The sequence below is a fragment of the Lepisma saccharinum genome, chromosome 9, assembly GCF_977018435.1.
Source record: "Lepisma saccharinum chromosome 9, izLepSacc3.1, whole genome shotgun sequence".
Lineage (NCBI taxonomy): Eukaryota > Metazoa > Arthropoda > Insecta > Zygentoma > Lepismatidae > Lepisma > Lepisma saccharinum.
In genome coordinates, this window is record NC_139237.1 from 83,207,616 (window position 1) to 83,228,145 (window position 20,530).

The following is a 20,530-nucleotide window of genomic DNA, read 5'->3' on the forward strand; positions in this document are numbered from 1 at the left end:
TCGGTTTGTGCTTTTGATTTGAAAACTTATAGGGCCTATGGTTTATCAGTAGCAATTTTCAAAATATGGAAATTACTATTTTTCTTGTTTGAAATGTGGTTGTAAGCAAGAAGTTTTTCTCCTGTCATTCTTTGTTGCAACATTGTGAAAGCTGAAACAACATCCATCTTACAGGTTAATTGCTATGTCAGGTGACAGATTTGAAGAGGTAAAATTAGGAAGAAGTGCTTATAAAAAAGTGAAAGATGATGATTACATTGAAGCAATTAATATCCTGACCAATGCTTGCAACAAATTCCCAAGTGAACGCCGCTTCTGGAATAACAGAAGTTTCTGTTACTACAAGCTAAAGAACTTTGATAGGTAAGTTATTAAGGATTACGTACGTGTTCATGTTAGACTTTTGAATTTCCATTTAAATTTTTAATGTGGCTGGGCAAACACTGTTTTCTTGAAAATCATTTGCCCAATTCGCATTGAACTCAGGTAATAGTTAGATGATGGTGCACAAAGAAGCTAACAAGTAAAATGAGCCCATCTTCCATTCGTTTGTTGATTTTTGCAAGGTTTTTGCTGTTGCTGTTTTGGTGATGCCATCATTAGTTTGTTACAGATGATTGCTCTGTTAAAAAGTGTATCTTTCTTGCAGAAGAAATATTGTTCTGCAAGAAAGATACAATAATATTTTTATGCTTCTGTAGAAGCAGTGTATATGTGTAGCAAATTCACGTACTGCAATATATAATGCAAAAGGTAACAGTATGGTATAGTGAAAACACATTTCACACGTTTATTTCCTAATTATTTACATTTGTACTTAACTGTTATGCATAGCGGAACATGTTTGAACGTGGGATTTTGCTTTTTACTCTGAAAAAATCGCAATTTTTCACATTACAAGTATTTATTGTTCGTTGCTAATTCACTTTCGGTGCACACAATATGGTGGATAAATCTTGACTCACGTTGTCTATCGTCAGCTGATATGCAGTGTTTCCAAACTTATTAATCGAAAAATGCTGCACAAACTATTCACAGGAGGTTTTTAAGCTAAAATTGATCCAGAAACCATTCACGGAAGGTTAGGTTAGGCAAACATAGAAAATTAAATTGGAAAAAAAAATCACAATGCAACCTTCACACGTCATCTTGTAAAACTACTGCGTGGTTGCTACACAAACAGGGGGTTACATAATCGAACGCACGGAACATTTGATTCACGTAGTCTACGGTAATGGTGGCAAGAGCTATCGGAGAGCTTCGAAAAATACATGATTTACCGGCTGAATAAGTTGAACGAAGGGAGAAAACACTTCCGGGAGCTTCCAAAATTCTACAGAAAGTCAGTTCCATAAGTAGTTTCTCCTGTAAAGTTGAAGAAATGTGTTTTCACTATACCATACTGTTACCATGTAAAATTAATATCTCAGCCAGGGGTTCCCAAACTTTTTTGCTTCATGGTGCCCTTAGTGTTTCAAGATTTTTCCACGGCGCCCAAGACAGAATGAAGGCCTATCTAAGGCCTGCTTTAGACGAAAGCATTTTCCTTAACATTTATGCCATGACGAAAATGCTACCGTGTAAAGTGAAAAATCTTATGGCATCTTTCATGGCATTTCTCAAGGATAGAACCCGTAGCAACTTTCATAGCATAACCAATCAGAAGTGACCTCTAGGACATGAGAGCAGTTGTAATGGCGGCCACATGAGATGTAAACAATGTATCACTTCACATTTTTAAAAGCCTATAACTATTCAACCGAGAGGAATATCGTTTCGTACAAAACAATATTAGGTACAAAGCAATGGTGTTGCTTAAATACATACTTTACAACGTTTACTGTACACGTATTGAAGAATATTTTAGTTGTTTCAAATGTAAACACAGTGAACTCAGGATAGATGGTATAACTCGACATGCTTTTCGTGCTGTATATGTTATACATTGTAATCACAAACACTAAATGAAAAGTTGCATGAAATGTTTGCATGTAAAGTACTTATCTGCTATAAGATTTTTGGAAGCATTTACATAGCAAAAATGCTAAAGGAAATGCTTTCGTCTAAAGCCAGTGTAACACTTGCAATGCTCAGTTATTGTGGTTAGGTTGCTTGCTTTAAGTTAAAAAATAAACACACATTTCAAATTCAGAAACATTTTACATGTAAAAAGTACTAAATAAGCACATATTTGGATTGATGCGATATTGATGAGATGATCTAAATGCATACACTATCAAGAAGTGTCTTTTCAGTGAAAATATTGGAACATTTTGTGGCACCCCTGTAAGCCATCTGTGCAATCCTGGGGCATCGTGGCACATGGTTTTGGAACCACTGATCTAAGCAATCAAATTCACATTCTATCATGAACACTTTCCTAGGTTAAGGCTGTATAAAACAAAATATGTTTTCTTCATTGTTATTAGTAACAAAATTAACTTTTTAATAATGTGAAAAAGTCAATTGAAAGCTCTGAGAAAACTAAATTATAACATATTTTAATGCCTGCCATCTATTGACAAATAAATGAAGTCATTGCAACCTTGCTGTGCACAATGAAATCAACAGCTAAGATTGTAGGTAGATACATGGCTAGAAGTGTGTGAAACCGTCTGCCTCCCCTCCCCTTTCCCTTGTTTTAATCCGTCCCTCGGGATTACTTCCTGCCGTAATCTTTCAAATGTCTCCTTTCACCTCACCCTGGGTGCCAAGCAAGCAGATTATATTTGCGCCGGTATAACAAAAGAGGGGTTTCACATAACAATTTATATTTTTTAGTCCCTGGTTCGTTTACACATGTACAGCAAGTGAATATGCAACTGGTTTAAAATGGACAGTACCATATTTCTTGGAATCATAACATTTCTAGTAGGATATAGTGGTTTATTATACGTCGTTATATATATATATATATATAGACACACACACACACACACACACACACACACACACACACACACACACACACACACACACACACACACACACACACACACACACACACACACACACACATATATATACATATACATACATACATACATATATATATAGCGTTTCCATGTGTGTCTTGCATAGACCAAATTAACAAATTTCTAAATCAACATAATTGCGCACCTATGGCTTACACCATTGGCACTTCTTTTACCGCAGAGTTAGCGTAACTATCTCTGCGGGCCTACCCTCAGCTTAAACAATATTCCGTTGATTATAATACGTTTCCTTACGCCTTCACTCTTTCTTTTGGGCATCAATAATTCAATACACACATATTCAAGGCTTTTTCTAAAAGGCGACTTGGGACAGCAACAGGAGTTGGCTTACACCAAATGCTACATTATTATATTAAGTCTAGCCACCAAAAGTGGACTAAACTTGAGGAGACATTCCTCTTCGTCGATCAATGGGGAAACACTGTTTTCTTCTAAAGCCCACTGGCCTTTTTTATAGTCGGGGTAAACATCCGTGGACGTGGACCCCGTAGCGTTGTAAAATTCCACTGTAATGGTCATTTGAAAGACAGCTAGCTCGCCCAACCGGGGAGATAGAAAACAGGGGAATCTAATATCCAGTAAAGCACAATCCAATAAGCACATACACTTATATGTAATAATAACATAAAAGTACACTCATGGAAACATATTACTTAACCCTACACCTTGTAGCTGGCCAGCAATTAATTAATACAATATACCAAAACCAGTAATGGTCAATCCAAGTGGAATGCAAGCAGGTTCCTCATTAGTACATTTACACCTTTGCTTTGCACAAAAGTTAGTACCTTTTCATCTTGATGGTTGATAATTTGAAGTCTAAGAATGCTTTATTTACTTGTTTCATTAATTTAACTTGTGTCATAATAGTAAACTGTCCCACATGGATACATTATGAATTATAACATGTATTGTTGTTTATTTAAATGTCCATTTGCATATTTTTAATTGCAAGTTTACCTTTAATGCATTGAGACGTGTCACAGCAGAACTTTACAGGTACAATTTGTTGTTCTTCTGCATGACCCTGTAATAAACACAGAATGATTGTTTAATAATTTTATGACAAGTTACAAGAAAACATGAGACTCTGGTGTAAATAATACTTTTTTGTTGTTAATAATTCAAAACATATTTTGCAGCAAATGTTAACGATTGAATGCAACAAGAACACACAGATTGTATTTTTGTGTTGTTATAAGATCTAGGTGAAGGAAGGGAAGAGAAGAATTTTTAGTGAAGAAGCAAGTGAAATTAGAATATTTTTACAAATATGCACTAAAACTATAATACAGAGGTAAGATGGTTATTGTGATATTAAGTTTGTGGATATTAAGTTCAGTGTTAATTTTTTGTGGAAATGTGTTTTTCAACCTCACCTGTATTCTTACTAGGGCTTTAGAAGATGCAGAAAAGACAGTGGAATTCTTCCCTGATTATGCAAAAGGATATTACAGAAAGGGTGAAGCTCTGAGGGGCCTAAAAGTAAGTAAGAAGATTTCTTGTACTTCGTTTTATTGTATATCTTAAATGGAGTGTGGAAAAAAATCTGTACAAATGTGTGATTTTCTTCAGAGTAGGTGCCAGGAAACCACCTAACAGTTGGGCTGAAAAGTTCGTAGGCTAACATAGTAAAAAATATTTTTTTGACAAAATTCGATTTTATTATTCAATATAGTTGCCTTTGAGGGGGATACAACGATTATAGCGGTCATACAATTTTTCGATGCCATTTTTATAGTACGATTTCTCTTTAGCCTCAAAATAGGCCTCAGTTTCAGCGATTACCTCTTCATCAGTGCTAAATTTCTTTCCAGCGAGCATTCTTTTAAGGTCTGCAAACAGGAAAAAGTCACTGGGGGCCAGATCTGGAGAATATGGTGGATGGGGAAGCAATTCGTAGTCTAATTCATATAATTTTGCCATCGTTTTCATTGATTTGTGACACGGTGCATTGTCTTGATGAAACAGCACTTTTTTCTTCTTCAAATGGGGCCGTTTTTTCGTGATTTCATCCTTTAAACGCTCCAACAACGCTATGTAATAATCTCAGCTATCTCGATCAACTTCACTTTACGATCATTTAAAATTATTTTGTGGACTTTTTTGATGTTTTCGTCGGTAACAGCCTCTTTGGGGCGTCCACTGCGTGCATCGTCTTCGATGCTCATTTCACCTCGTTTAAATTTAGCAAACCACTTCTGAACGGTTGATTTTCCTGGTGCAGAGTCCGAATAATGTTTATCAAGCCAAGCCTTGGCTTCAACAGTATTTTTTTTCGCCAAAAAGCAATGCTTTATTAACACACGAAATTCTTTTTTATCCATTTTTTCACAATAACAAAAGCTGCTATCTCACGAACTAATTATCCGGCAGCTGTGAAATTTATACACGTATCTTTTGAAGGTTAGTACTAAGTAAAAATCATATGGATTTAATTCTAGTAACGCCATCTATGAGTCAGCCTACGAACTTTTCAGCCCAACTGTTACTAGTAATTGTGAATACTATAAGAAGCTGAGCCAGCCCCTGTGGAGGAGTGGTTAGCACATTGTGCTACGATGCCAGGGGTCCCGGTTTCGAATCCCGGACTGGGCTTGGATGTTTGTACGTGTCCATTCATCAATTTCATCATATCATCATTCATCACCATCTTTGCAAATTAGCCAAAAGTGGCACCAAAAGTGAAGTCAAATAAAGCAAATCAATCAGTCTATAAGCTGAGCATCACTGTATTCAAAACATCGCTAAATTATGTCAGAAAGCTGGAAATGGGGCGTTGAGGGACAAAGAGTAAGGGATTGTTACTGATTCTATAGAATGTTCACAACGTTGATAAAAAAAAAATAATTTGCTAACTTACGCTGTATTGCAATTTTAACTTGAAAGTTTTGTACATTAAAACTTAAAAAATGGCAATATTACAGCAAGAGATCACAGTCGCGAAGCTGAAATTTTTAGTCGCCACGGCGACCATGATTGTTCGAGCCCTGGGCATACACATTTTGTTTTTGACAAAAACCCGAAATGTGAAACTGTAATGTTTTTGAAATGTGTGAAGTGCATCTTCCTAACATGTTTTGTCAGGAAATGATGTGAAACGAACTGCAAAATAAACTATTGAACACAAAATTAAAGTTTACCAATGTGACACTTTCTGAAGCCTGATTTATCCTGTTAGTTATGCAAATCACGAAACATTTATTAATCCTGCTGTAAATATTTGAGAAGCAAGAATGGACTCCGTCACACAGGAATGAACTTAATTCTCTGTAAACTACATAAATGTGCTATTTAGAAGGGAAATGTTTATTTTGTTTAATAAGGATGGTTTCTTAAAAATCGAATTTAGGGTTTTATTCACCTTTTTAACATTGATATACTGCTTTTGATTTCTACTGAAATCTTGATATTTTATTCACCTTAAATATGGAGTTTCTAGTGATCATTTATAAATATGGCACAGTTTTAAACCCGAAATTATTAAATATTTCTCATTTCTGCATCCAAGAAGGTTCAAGAACTTACAAAAAAACACCTTTTCTTTTTCTGCCAAAGTGTTATTCTTGTTCCCAAGAACATTTTCAAGCTTAGTTATTCATACACACAACCTTACATGGCTGGTCACTGAATGCTAATGAAATATGGATTTATCATGTTCGTACCACCATCAATTTAATCTGTGTGTATCCGTAAATTGTAATTATGTGTATCTGTAAATCTTATCTGTGGGACATGTTCTCTGGTATTCTTTCTTTGAGTAAGAAAGAACAAAAACAGAATGTAAAAAGGTGTATTTTTTCTTTTTCAATTCTAGCGTTATGATGAGGCAGCCAGGGCATATGAGTATGTCTTGTCGCTTAAGAAGCCTTGCGTGGAAGCACACATTCGTCTTTTTGAAGCCAAAATTCATCAGTTATTAGCCAAGGGATACGGCATCGACGCTGTAGCCAAAGCATTAAGGATACACAATTCAATTGAGGTAAGTTCTGGTTTTTGTGTGTCTATTATGTTATACTAGTTTATGTCATAAATAGTAAAATGACCAATGCCTAGAGACATACCTATGTATATCCGAATATCCAAACCTACCTGTGTCCTTCATCGGAGCAGGAAAGGAATAAGCTTTACATGTAGATTGAAATAGGTAAGTGATTAAAACATAGGTAGACTTCGAGACTTCAAATGGCATTTGCATTCCGTTTTGCTAACCGAAGATATACCGATAAGGAACATTGACTATTATGCTAAAAGCATGGGCTGATAACATTTTCGACAAATAAAACCATTTCAGTTTATACTTTGCTTCACCACTTACCATTCAATGTGTTCATTGGAGCTCCTGCAAAACCATGTAGACCTGACTTAATAACATTTTATATTTTACATTAAGCAAAATATCAAATAAAGTGATAAAATGTTTAGAAATGTTATAAACATTTTTTTCGTTATTTAGTGTTTTTCTGCCTTGGACGGAAATGAGTTCTAGGGAGGGCAAGGATTGATGCCCAAGGGTACCTTCAGGGGGCAATTACCACCCCCAATTTCAAATTTTATGTAAAATAAGAATACTTTTCGTAAAATTTCTTGCTCGCTTCGCTCTCAATGACTGTTTCTCTTAGTCTTAACAAGTTCAGTACCGTAGCTACAGGATGGTGGGAGTCGACCCTGGGTGCCGAACGATCAAAATGAAAAAGTTGTAAAAGAGAGAATGCCATAGCACCCCGTGAAAATAAATTATTTGCACTCTATTAAATCAATGTTGATTTCAGTCTGCAAAAAAAAAAAAAAAAAAAAAAAAAAAAAAAAAAAAAAAAAAAAAAAAGGATGTAAAAGTTTTCTTGCTTGCTTCGATCACAATATATGATTGTGTTCTGTAAAGCATTGTAAACTACCAGAGACAGAAGTGAAATTAATTGATTTTGTCTTAAATGCATGAACATTGTTTTGAGGAAAGGGAGCATGCACATTTGTGTAATTTTTGCTGTTGGTTTATTATGAGGTGGATGAATTGATTGTGTAATGTATTTAAATGTGATATATGTTGAGTATCTATGTATTAAAGAAACTTTGCATACGTCCACAATTTAGTATTGGCACATTGCATATGTATTTTCTTATTGTACGTCGCTCCATGTTTCATGTGCGAAACGTATGCTGTCGTGCATGAAAGTTATACAGGTTATGTAAAGAAAATAATTATATTCGGAATGCATCTATCAAGCATTTTCTGTCTTTCAAAAGTAGTTTGTGTGCTTGCTTTCCATCATTAATTTGAAATTCAACGTGTTGTAAAAATAATTCAAGTAATTTGTTCAAACACAAATGCTTTAGCACCGACTTCTACCCTTTTTGTGTAATTTACGATGTTAAGGTTCGACTGGACCCTTGGCAGCCGTCAGGGTGAATTTTTTCAAATTTTTCTCTCCGTTCAAAAAACAGCTGTGATATTCCAAAATCTGAAGAATTACTTCAGCTTAGGATTCCTTGTAGAGCATTGACGTGAATTTTCATGTAGTTTGCTTTCACTATTATCTAGATATTATCAATAGTTTAATAGACTTACGTAATCTCGAAACTATTGAGAATATCTAGACAACAGTGAAAGCAAACTACATGAAAATTCACGTCAATGCTCTAGAAGGAATTCCAAGCTGATGTATTTTTTTATATTTTGGAATATCACAGCGGTTTTTCAAATGGAGAGGAAAATTTGAAAAAATTCACCCTGCCGGCTGCCAAAGGTCCAATCGAGCCTTAATAATGTCTTTGATACTGCTACTACTACTATTATTATTATTAATAATAATAATAATAATTATTATTATTATTATTACTGTTATTATTGGTACATTTATCCTGGTACTTGCCCCCTCGACAAAAATTGGTGGTTGCCCCTCTGGATGTTGATGAAGTGACACTCACAAAGAACACCGATGTCCATGGTAGGATTCAAGCCTGGGACCAGTGTCATTGTAGCATGCTGTACCAACTACTCCACCTTTTTAAATTTATAATCTGAAAGTAAAATATAATAGACTACAGCGTGTCCCGTTTATACGTATAATAAAAGAAAAATTCATAACTTCCAAACAAACTGTCAGAATGATGTGATTGTTGTTTCATTTTAAAGAATGACTCTGAAATTTTTTTAGCAACACATTCAGTGGTAGTTGCACATGTGCAGTAGCAAGAATGTCTTGAAAACTGATATTATCAGTTCCTCAGTAGCCATTCGTCATGTGGTCGCCACAAGAAAAGGTGTTTTGTGTTTAAACGTTGTCTGAAGTGAAGCCTGTGACACTTGTGCAGAGACGATTTCGTGCACGTTATGGTTTGGGTGCTAAAGAAGAAGTTCCATCGTACATTTCAATAAAGAAATGGGAAAAACAGTTACGCGAAACCGGTTCTTGGTTGCCGATAAGAGGTAAGAATTCATGAAGGAAAGTGTCTGATGAGATTGTGGAGCGTGTTCATGCCTCATTTAGCCAGAGTCCGAGGAAATCCATATGCCAAGCTAGCAGGAAACTGCAAATTCCTAAATCTACGATATACAGGGTACTCCACAAGAGACTGCGCCTTCATGCATACCAAATTCAACTTCATCAACGCATAAAACCTGGTGACAAGCCTGTCAGGGTTCAATTTGCTAACGAAATGCTTAGGAAAATTGATGAGGACGATTTATTCTTGGACAGTGTTTGCTTTTCGGATGAGGCTACCTTCCAAAATAGCGGTCATGTTAAACGACACAATTGTAGGATATGGTATTCCGAAAATCCTCACGAGGTCCGTGTGAGAGAACAAGGTTCTCCGAAATTGAACGTGTGGTGTGGCATGATGAAGACCAAAATCATCAGTCCCTTCTTCTTCGCTGAGGGAACAGTGAATTACATCAATTACCTGGACATGTTACAGTTTTTTATCGTACCCCAATTTCCACCTAGGGCCATCCTGCAACAAGATGGAGCACCATGTCGTTTCTCAAATCTCGTTAGAGACTTCCTGGTATGACAATAAATATAATACATTGTCATAACTACATTTGAAAGTGGTTAGGCTAAGTCCAAAGTTCCACATTTGTGCAATATTTATAATAATTTAGTCATATGATTGCTCAAAATTTTATTCAAATAATACAATTAAATGTCTGAAATTACTACTTAAACCTATTCCATTAAATATGATGTTTAAAAAAGCCAATTTGTATATCATGACAAAATTATCAAATTGTGAAATATTCTGAATTCATATTCATAACAGTTATTTTTGACTGACAAAATGAAAAACAAATATTTTAAATCATAGGTGTTCTTTCTGACAAGAAAGATATGATACTTTCAAATTTATAATTAAATTTATTGAAATTATGTACATTTGCATTGGCATCAAGGTTTATATACAAAGATCAACTATTTAAAATTGTTCAATGTATAATATGATGTCATACTTGGTATTTTGTATCAACATTCAAAAAATGGTAATTGTAATCATTAGATAAGTATATTGTGATATACATAGTAAAATAGCTGTAACAGAGCAAATATGTACATTTACTAAACAAACATTCAAGGTGTTAAGCAGTTATGGACAAAAATATAAAACAAAAACAATTGAAGATAACTCATACTAAAAAATCTGGCTTGAACTAGTTGCTCTAATACTAGTTGTCTGTGACTTTAAAAGGATCTCAGGATGGAAAAAAGATAAGTACAGATTTAGCAATATGGGATGGTGATATATTTGTACAATAATTGTTGCTTTTAAAGCATTAAACTGGGCAATGTTATAATAGCTTGGATGTTTAAGTTATATAGAAGCCTTTTATGACTCGAATGAACTTTGAATATGATATAATCTTATAAAGATTCGAAAGTTGTGGAATGACACTGATATGCATAAGATATGCCATGTTGAATTGGAAGCAGTGAATAGGTATCTGTTTTCATCTTCCTTAACGGGCAGGCTTGTAAATGTTACAGTTCCTCAAATGAGTGCTATGAGGAAGGTCGCATAGAGTGACACTTATATGTTCTACGTTTGGAGGTGATTTGATCAGATGATGAATTTCAAAAACTGAAGCTCAGAATTGTAGATACAAAGACTTGCTTTATCCTGGAAGGAGATAACAAAGATATATTTTTTTTTTTATGTATAGCATTGATATCTTATAAATGTTCTTGTAAACATATGCATAATTTGATGCTATTGTAATTTTTGTTGTTTCTAGTTGTTTTTTTTTATCAATATAATAATTATAAAGTTATCAGTATATGTAAATTTAAATTTCCTTTTCAATATAGCACCATAGCCACCTATTGTGCTGATACTGAGTTTGAATTATACTGACAAAGTCGTTATACTGGAAGAGCATTTCAATGAAAAATGGATAGGAAGAGGTTCAGTCAACAGACCTCACTGTGTGTAATTTTTTTGGGGGGTATGTTAAGGACAAAGTTTACTGTACACCGGTTAGAGATTTGCAAGACTTGCGGGAAAGAATTGTGGTTGCAGTAAGCAAACGTGTCGCTTGAGGCTGACAACTGGTTTGACATTTGCCGTGCCACTAACGGTTCACATGTGCGCTAGTGTTCTTGATTTGTAAAAAAAAAATTCTGAGTTGTTACATGTTTGTACAAAGTTTGGGCAAAAAATATTGGTAAATAAAAAAGTTGTGATTTTTTCTTTTATTATACGTAAAAGCGGGACACGCTGTAGATGTAATTGATTGCATACAGCTGCATTCAAGGCCAATGTTAAATTAAATGAAAAGTATTCTGCAGTCCATTCCTAATCATACATGAGAAGCACTTTGACATTACGTAGTGAAAAAATTCCGAACAAAATAGATTGAATTAAGTTCCTCTACAATAGCCTTCACTGTATCAGGACCTAGGTTGTTTAATTTAAATCATGTGATTTTTTTTAATCAGCTATTTAAATCACATAGAAAAGTAATTTGTAGATACCAGAATCACTTATGGTGGAAGTATTTGGTCTAGGAATTAATTCGTGTGCCTGGACAAGAGATAGCGTAACGAGCGTATCGTCCCACAGTTCCATGTAGCCACACATGCGTTGAAAACTCCTGTCAGCGTGCATCGTTCGTAGTATAGGGCAGTTGATTGACGCGTCAACAACAGCATTTTGTAGTCAACTGAACATGGCGCAGTTCGTACCAGATAAAGTGTTTTTGCGGGGTGTTCTGCTTCATTACTTTAACATGCAGAAAAGTGCTACCGAAAGTCATCGTATTTTGGTGGAAGTGTATATTGACCATGCGCTAGCTGAGCGAACGTGTCAGAAGTGGTTTGCACGGTTTAGAAGTGGTGATTTCGGCCTGGAAGACCAAGAGCGACCTGGACAGCCAAAAAAATTTGAAGACTAAGAATTGAGAGCATTGCTCGATCAGGAAGAACTTGCAGAAGCATTAGGCGTTGATCAAACAACAGTTTCCAAACACCTCAAAGCCATGGGAATGATTCAAAAGATGTCACATTGGGTTCCACATTAATTGAAAGACAGAGACGTTGAAAGACGAAAAACCATTTGCGAATTGCTGCTTCAAAGACAGAAAAGAAAGGGGTTTTTGCATCGCATTGTTACTGGCGATGAGAAGTGGATCCATTACGAGAACGAAACGAAAAAAGGCCTGGGTGAAGCCAGGTGAACCAGGTCCATCACAATCGAAATGAGATATTCACTGTGCAAAGGTTATGCTGTGCGTATGGTGGGATATGAAAGGTGTGGTGTACTATGAGCTGCTGCAACCAGGTGAAACTATTAATGGAGAACGTTATCGACGACAATTAATGCGTTTGAAGCAAGCTCTGGCCAGGAAACGACCAGAATGGGAGAACAGACATGATAAACTTATTTTTTAACATGATAACTCTCACCCACGTGTCGCAAAACCGGTCAAAACCTATTTAGAAAATGTCGGGTGGGAAGTTTTACCCCACCCGCCGTATTCACCAGACGTTGCTCCTTCAGACTACTACTTGTTCGATTGCATGAATAACGATTTGATTGGACAGCGGTTCACTTCTTCAGAAGATATCGAAAAATGGGTCTCTGACTGGATCACTTCAAAGGATGAGGACTTCTTTCGCCATGGAATGCGTAACTTGCCTGACAGATGGGCGAAAGTGGTGGCTCGCGATGGACAATATTTTTCTTAAGGTATTTATGTATTTTGTGTTTGAACTACAGCTTCAATGTGTGCGTAACAACCGCACAAATTAATTCCTAGACCAAATACATTAATCTCATAATCATTCAATCATGTTTATTTAGCTTTTAGATACTCTAATAATTTCAAAGGAAAAGTATGGGAAATAGGAAAATAAAATTTTGTTTTTAAGTTTCCATATTTATTTATTTTTTAATGTGTTCTTTTCTAATGCGTGTTCATCAAGAGTGGGTGAAATGTATTGCAAACCAATGGTAACCACATCGACAATATTATATGAATACATTGTTTCTTATCACAACATATTTATTTTTCCTATGTATTGCGACTTTTGTTCCACCCTGTATATGTAATTATATGAAAGGAAAATGCAACATGTAAATTGTAAGCACACTAAATTTCTGTAGGTTTAAAACCCATTAATTTTCAGAAGAAAAAATAGCAAATATTTTGGGGAGAATAATATACAAAATACTAATATTTTAAGTTACAATTTTATAGTAACTTAGTTTTTAAGTTGCATGGTAACTCAGTAAAAAATAGTATGGATATTGTTTCTGGGTTAATAACCAGGACAATTGTGCATCTTAAAGATAATGCTCGGGACACCGGGACTATCATCTCATAAAAGTACCAACACCAAATTGTCTATACTCGGTGCAAAACATGAGTAATATAGAGAAATTGTGTATTTAGAAATTGGGCTTTCTGAACGTTTAATTTATTCCAAATTATTTTCTTACATACAGTTGAACCCCAATTTTATGTTCCTGGGTTTCACATTTTCCTGCATTAAAATTCCATCTTCATGGTCTTAATAGAGCAAAATGTTATAAGATTATTCACAATTTAATTATTGGCACCTTTGTCCCCTGAAAAAACATAAAATGGAGGTTACATTGTCTGAATGAAAATTAACCTCTAAATTAATACCCTTGTGTGCACATTTTGCTTCAATTATATAACTTTTTGTCATTTAACTCTTTATTATTTATACAAGCACAAGAATCACTTCTTGTGGCATCATTCTGACTTTTAACTCTTGTGGTGAACAAATCCTTTTACGAGGTAAATCTTCTCATGATGGGAGATTTTGAATTGCACATTTCTCATATATGCAGACATGCACAGAACAGTAATTGTGCCAGGACGACTATTTATCATAAAGGACATAAATTTAGGGGAGGGGCTGGGCTGGACTTGTGTAGGAAGTAAATTTTTGGCATCCCTCTCTTTCAAGCACAATTAGAACAAAAATTGAAATTATACACAGCAATTTTCCTGTGGCAAGTTATCATGGCTCTACACAATGAATAAAATAGAATTCTTGATGTAGCAATGCTATGTGCCTACAGTTGTTGAAAGTCATGTTGAAAATTGTCAACACCTGCAGAACCAGGATTACCCAAAACCGGAGCTATTAAAAACTGACTGTTTCATAAAATAATTGAGGGGGTTAACAACAATTTATTGCAAGGAAAGTATTGATGCGTTAATGAAACCAGTCCAGAATGAAAGAGGAACACAAAGACACCTACAAATGTTCAATGTGTGCACCACTGTTGCTCGGCACACAAAGTTTGAAGGACAATTGATTATGGAGAACCTCTGTGTTGTTGTTTTGGACATGTCCAGTTCTCTAGCTGCAGTTGTGGTTGAATTCAGTGGATTGCGCACAAAACATGCATGTCTTCCTTGGAGGTTGATGATCGACCAGGTGGATTTCCTTTGCACAGACAACCTTTTTCTGTAAACCGTTTGTACCATGCGCTGCTGCTGAAAAAAACACTGTGAGTGATGTGAGCATCGCCTAGTGGCAGGAATGTGAACTCAGAGCTTAATAAACCTTCCACGCACGTTCCTAGTTTGTTCTGGACTGGTATATTAGCATAAGTTTAATAGTTCACTTGAAGTATATTTTGTAACCCCTCAATTATTTTTGAAACACCTGGTATTGCATTCCAGGAAAATACATCAAATTGCCAACATGACTTCAAGATTTTAGGTTTTATTTCTTTCTTTCCCGCTTTAGTGACTCTTTCCTCTTCTAACTGGACTTTCAGGAATGGAGCGGTCAATCGACCATATTAATGTGACGTTACGCTACAAGATTGAGTCCAAACAAAGTAGTCACGTCGTTTTAGCCCATTCAATATCATTGATTTTTCCATTGGAAGGGATAGCTTTAAGAATTGTGACAGCATTTATGAAACAAAATTAAGAATTGTGACAGCATTTATGAAACAAAATTGTGATGCGTAGCGTACATCAATGTAAAGATGAGATTTCGGAGAATAGGTCTATATACACCGTGTATCAAAAAGAATCATCCAATTTAAAAAGGCTATATTTAGGAAACCAATGAACATAGAACCTTGCAGCAAGTTGTGAAATACATGTTGGAACATAAAGTTATACTTACAGTAGGTTCTACTTTGTTGGAGGTAGATCCCTTCCTGGTGAAGCTCACTCTTTAGTCCACATCAAGATGGCAACCCCCAGCAACAGAAAGCATTCTGAGTGCTCTGCTTCAACAAATGTGAGTCAACTGCACCTAGAAGGCACCTATCTGCAACAAAATAAAACCTATTGTAAGTAAAACTTTATATTCCAACATGTATTTTACAACTTACTGCAAGGTTCTATGTTCATTGGTTTCCTAAATATAGCCTTTTGAAATCGGATGATTCTTTTTGATACACCCTGTATTACACATATCTTACAGAGGAGAATGAAAAGAACAAATGAATTAGAAAATCGAGGAAAGTGAATTCTCCTACTGGCTTCCAATCCGAAACGGCAGCCAATAGCGGCCCTGAAGTTAAGTGAGCATGCTGAACTCCCAGAATTCATATTGGCCGCATCACTGAACGTGAGCTCAATCTGGCTTCGTTGAAGTTCGGCTGTGTTCAGAAACTGAATAGCTAATTTTCTTTAAAAATGCATGATTTCCTTACTCCAATTATTAGATATGATCTCAGACTTCAGTATGCAGATATAATGGAAAGTTTCATAAAAATCAATGTTTGTAGAGCTAACTGTAATGTGATTATTGAGGCAAATAATCTTGGAGTGCTTGAGTTCATGTTACCATGAATCTCTCAAAAATTTCCACAAAGCTAAGTCTTTCATCTCATCTCTACAAGGTAAAAGATGCAGATCTAGAAATGGTTTTATCGACGTTGACTTTAACCTTTTGGTGCTCAAGGCCATTTTCACATGTAACCCCCTTGATGCCCAAGCCGATTTTGAGCAAAATGCAGAGTTTCAATTAAATGAGTGTAGATCAGAGGCTAATTGCCCTAGAGAGATGAGTGATATACCGTTGTACGTGGAATGAACCAGAGATTCAGACTATATAAAATTTAAGCAAATTCGGCGTATATGTAGCGGGGAGGGGGGAAGTGGGCTAACTCAAAATTCCAAAATTTCGGAAAAAAAATTTGGTTCCCCCACCCTCCCCTCAAGAAAATGGTACATGACAGTGTCGACATGCACATGGAAATGATCGCTGACATGTAAGGAACACAAAAATATTTGCATTATTATCATATGACCAATGTAACTTGAGTTGTACCCCCAAAAGGAATGGTCGGCACGCCACTGATTCAAGCTTCAAAATGCAGCGGTACCTTGAAATGACTTTAGCTCAGAGACTATTTGCCCTGGAGATATAAACGATATACCGTTGTACGCAGAATGAATCACAGATTTAGACGATGTATAATTTATGCACATTCGGCGTATATATGGAGGGGGAAAATCCCCTGAAAATACTTTTTTTTAAAAAAATGGGGTTTCTCCCCCCCGCCCCCTGAAAAAAAGGATATGAAAAGTTCAAAATGCACATATAAATTATCGCTGGCATGTAAGAAACACAAAAATATTTGCATTATTATCATATGACCAATGTAACTTGAGTTGTACCCCCAAAAGGAATGGTCGGCACGACACTGATTCAAGCTTCAAAATGCAGCGGTACCTTGAAATGACTTTAGCTCAGAGACTATTTGCCCTGGAGATATGAACGATATACCGTTGTACGCAGAATGAATCACAGATTTAGACGATGTATAATTTATGCACATTCGGCGTTTATATGGAGGGGGAAAATCCCCTGAAAATACTTTTTTTTAAAAAAATGGGGTTTCTCCCCCCCGCCCCCTGAAAAAAAGGATATGAAAAGTTCAAAATGCACATAGAAATTATCGCTGGCATGTAAGAAACAGAAAAATATGTGCATCATTGCCGTGTGACCAATGTAACGCGAGTTGTACCCCTGAAACGAAAGGCTTGTACGCCACTGTCTCAAGCTTCGGAATTGAGCGAAATGTAGAGTTACATTGAATTGACTACAGCTCAGAAACTAAATGCCCTAGAGATATGAAAGCTATACCATTGTACGCAGAATGAATCACAGATTCAGACGATATATAATTTATGCACATTCGGCGTACATATGGAGGGGGAAAGGGGGGAAATCCCCTCAAAAATAATTTTCTTAAAAAAATGGTGTTCCCCCCCCCTGAAAAAAATGTCAAAATGCACAAAATGCAAAATTTATGCAAATTTGGTGTATATATAGAGGGGGAAGGGAGAAAACCCGCAAAAATTATTTTACTAAATTGTCACTTCACCCAAATAATGTCCTCGCACTTGGGCACAAAACGACACCTACGCACAACATTTACGGACGAAAAGCTAGAATGCTGTGAAAAATGAGCGCCGATTCTTGCAGCTGCTTGAAATTCTATTTTTAGACAATACAGGGTTGCAACTTGTGGACACTTGTGCTAAAAAAAAAAACAAAGGTTTCCTTCGGCGCGCTTCGAAATTCCATATTCACAATGCAGATTCAACAACCAGTCTTCCCCCTCCCCCCTGCTTGCTCCCTCACGGAAAACTTTCATTTTGACATCCGATACTGATAAACAAGCTTCCTTCGAATGCATTTAACAGGAGGGAGTGAAAAGCATTGCTTTAGAACAACAAAGCCGGTCTTCCTTTGTTGGCAATAATTTGACCTTGAAAAGGACTCAAAAGAGAAGTACCTTTTCCCGCCTTTTCCCCTCCATTTTCATGAAGACAAAAAAACATTTCTGTTAAATACATGTGTTAGGAACAATATTAAAAAAAATCGAAATTCTAGCCAAAAATAGAAAAGTTGTAACGTAAAAATTACGACCTTGACACAGCGTCTCGATCGAGATGCTTGGTACCGGGAGGGTTACATTTGGGTATCTCGATTGAGACGCTTGGGTCCCAAAAGGTTAAGCAAAGAAAAGTTGGATGATAGGGACCAGTGTGACCAGCTGAAAGAGCAAGCCTTTAGTGTTGCTGAAAAATGGAATATTCGTCCACTTTTTAAAAAAAAAAAAAAAAAAAAAAAAAAAAAAAAAAAAAAAAAAGAGACTGGTAGCTGTTGTCACATTGACCCTTCCCTCCATGCAATTCCTTTCCCTCTCACGCATTCATTGCTCGAGCACACTCAAGGCACTACTTGTGCGAAGGACTTGTTTTTGTTCGCTTGCTCCACAGACTTGACAGAGTATACAAATGGTAAGAAGCACTTTGACGAGCTTATAGAAGACTATACGTTCTCTGATAGTGAGAGGTTTTTTTTTTTTTTATTATTACCGTATTTTATACCATATTGGATGTTAACAATGAAATTCACCAAAAAATCATGCTACGTATTTCATCATGTTGTTCAAATGTTCTCACTTATTATCCCAAAGGTCCTACTAGCGATAACACATGAATGAGTGCAAAAGCAGAGCAGTTACAGAAGTATTATGGAAGAGATATTGGTCCACCATTCCTAGATGAATTTCTCTCTCCTCAATCAGCTTGCAAAAGTGACTTAACAGAAGTTTTATCTGTAGATGATTTTGCTAAACTTCCATATGAGAAGCATTAGGGTGATGCAAAGATAGAGGGGCCCTTTGGTAATATTTTGCAGGGAGAGCCCAAAATTTGTAGATCCGGCACTGCGCAGTAAACTTCCATATGAAATCAAAGTTCTTAACCATGTTATTGATTGATTGATTGAGTTGGCGTTTTAAGTCCACTTCATGAAAAGTAAGGCTAATTGGGACTGAACCTACAGTTTAAAGTGAAATCCGAACCACTTTGTGCCTCCACGGGTATCGAACCCCGGACTGCTAGTTTACAAGGTAACGATGCTACCACTGCTCCATCGGGGAGGCTTAATCATGTTATTGCAGCATCATCTGTTTATCACTCTTTTAGAGTATCAATGAACATTGTGAATTGCTGCCCACAATGCAATTACAGACAGCAGATTTGATTATTGTCTTTATTGTAAATTTATTTTGTTTTAAGAGTATTGCATAATTGTAAAAAAAAATAAAAAAGTTTGCCGAAGATTAGATTGTAGTGCCAAGTGCTTCAGGATATAAAAATTCACTGTGTGAATTGACAATGTTGTTCCGGTGCACAGGTTGTGTGTGATCTTTCCTGCCGTGACTCAAGGCCAGAGTAGAGTGGACTTGATTGGTTCAGTGAGTGAAGTGTACTTTAGGCATGTACCTGCGAAACAATGTGTTTATATGATACTTGTTCCTGTGCCTTAAACTTTGCACACAAACTGAATTATAATTCTGGTTTTGCTTCATTAGTATGTTGCTTTCTGCAGGCCGCTTCCAAGCTTTTAGAAAAAGGAGGAATAAACAATATTAGTGATGCTGAAAGTCGGAAGAAAAACGAAGATACGCTCAAGTAAGTGGCCTAATGTTAAAGATGTACCCATTCCCATTGATTGGTTTTGTTAATTTAGAAGAATAAGTGGAATTCAATGTACTTTTACTCATTTGATAGTACAGAGCATTCCCTGACATTCGCGATGAGACTCGGCGGCAAGCGGCCAGGCATCAGTGCTTGTCTTTCCCTGTGAACGGGTCCGCTAAAGTCTGCTATTAAAATTACAGTTTTCATATTGCGTACTAACCTTGACTACAGAAGGTGTTGAAAATGATGTCCCTCTGCTGCAACACATTCCTGGCATCTCCCAAGGAAATTGGCATTTACACGTGCAAGTTCGTCTACTGTAATTCTCCCGATTTCCCGTACAATACTCTCTCTTTTAACTCACGGATGGTGTGCGGATTGTCTTTGTATACTTTATTTTTTAGATTTCCCATTTTTCTTTCGAGGTTTAATATAGTGGTCCTATGTGGAACGGGAACACCAGGAAATTTCGTTGGAAAACGTCGTTGCAGTTCTCCACAATTCCTCTTTCCGAAGTAACACTCGACAATATAAATCCTTTGTTGTAATGTAAACTTTTGTGGTGCCATAGTAAGCCACAATCTTCAACACA

General features: G+C 36.2%; 1 protein-coding gene across 1 annotated transcript in view; it reads left to right on the forward strand.

Moving 5' to 3' along the window:
- Window positions 1-20,530, forward strand: part of LOC145992770 (uncharacterized) — a 34,304-nt gene that overhangs the window by 5,574 nt on the left and 8,200 nt on the right. Inside the window, exons 2-5 of the mRNA XM_083129161.1 lie at window positions 175-363; window positions 4,391-4,481; window positions 6,814-6,978; window positions 19,847-19,929. Coding sequence (XP_082985287.1) covers window positions 185-363; window positions 4,391-4,481; window positions 6,814-6,978; window positions 19,847-19,929 — 518 coding nt within the window. The 5' untranslated portion in view covers window positions 175-184. The remainder of the gene's footprint in view (window positions 1-174; window positions 364-4,390; window positions 4,482-6,813; window positions 6,979-19,846; window positions 19,930-20,530) is intronic.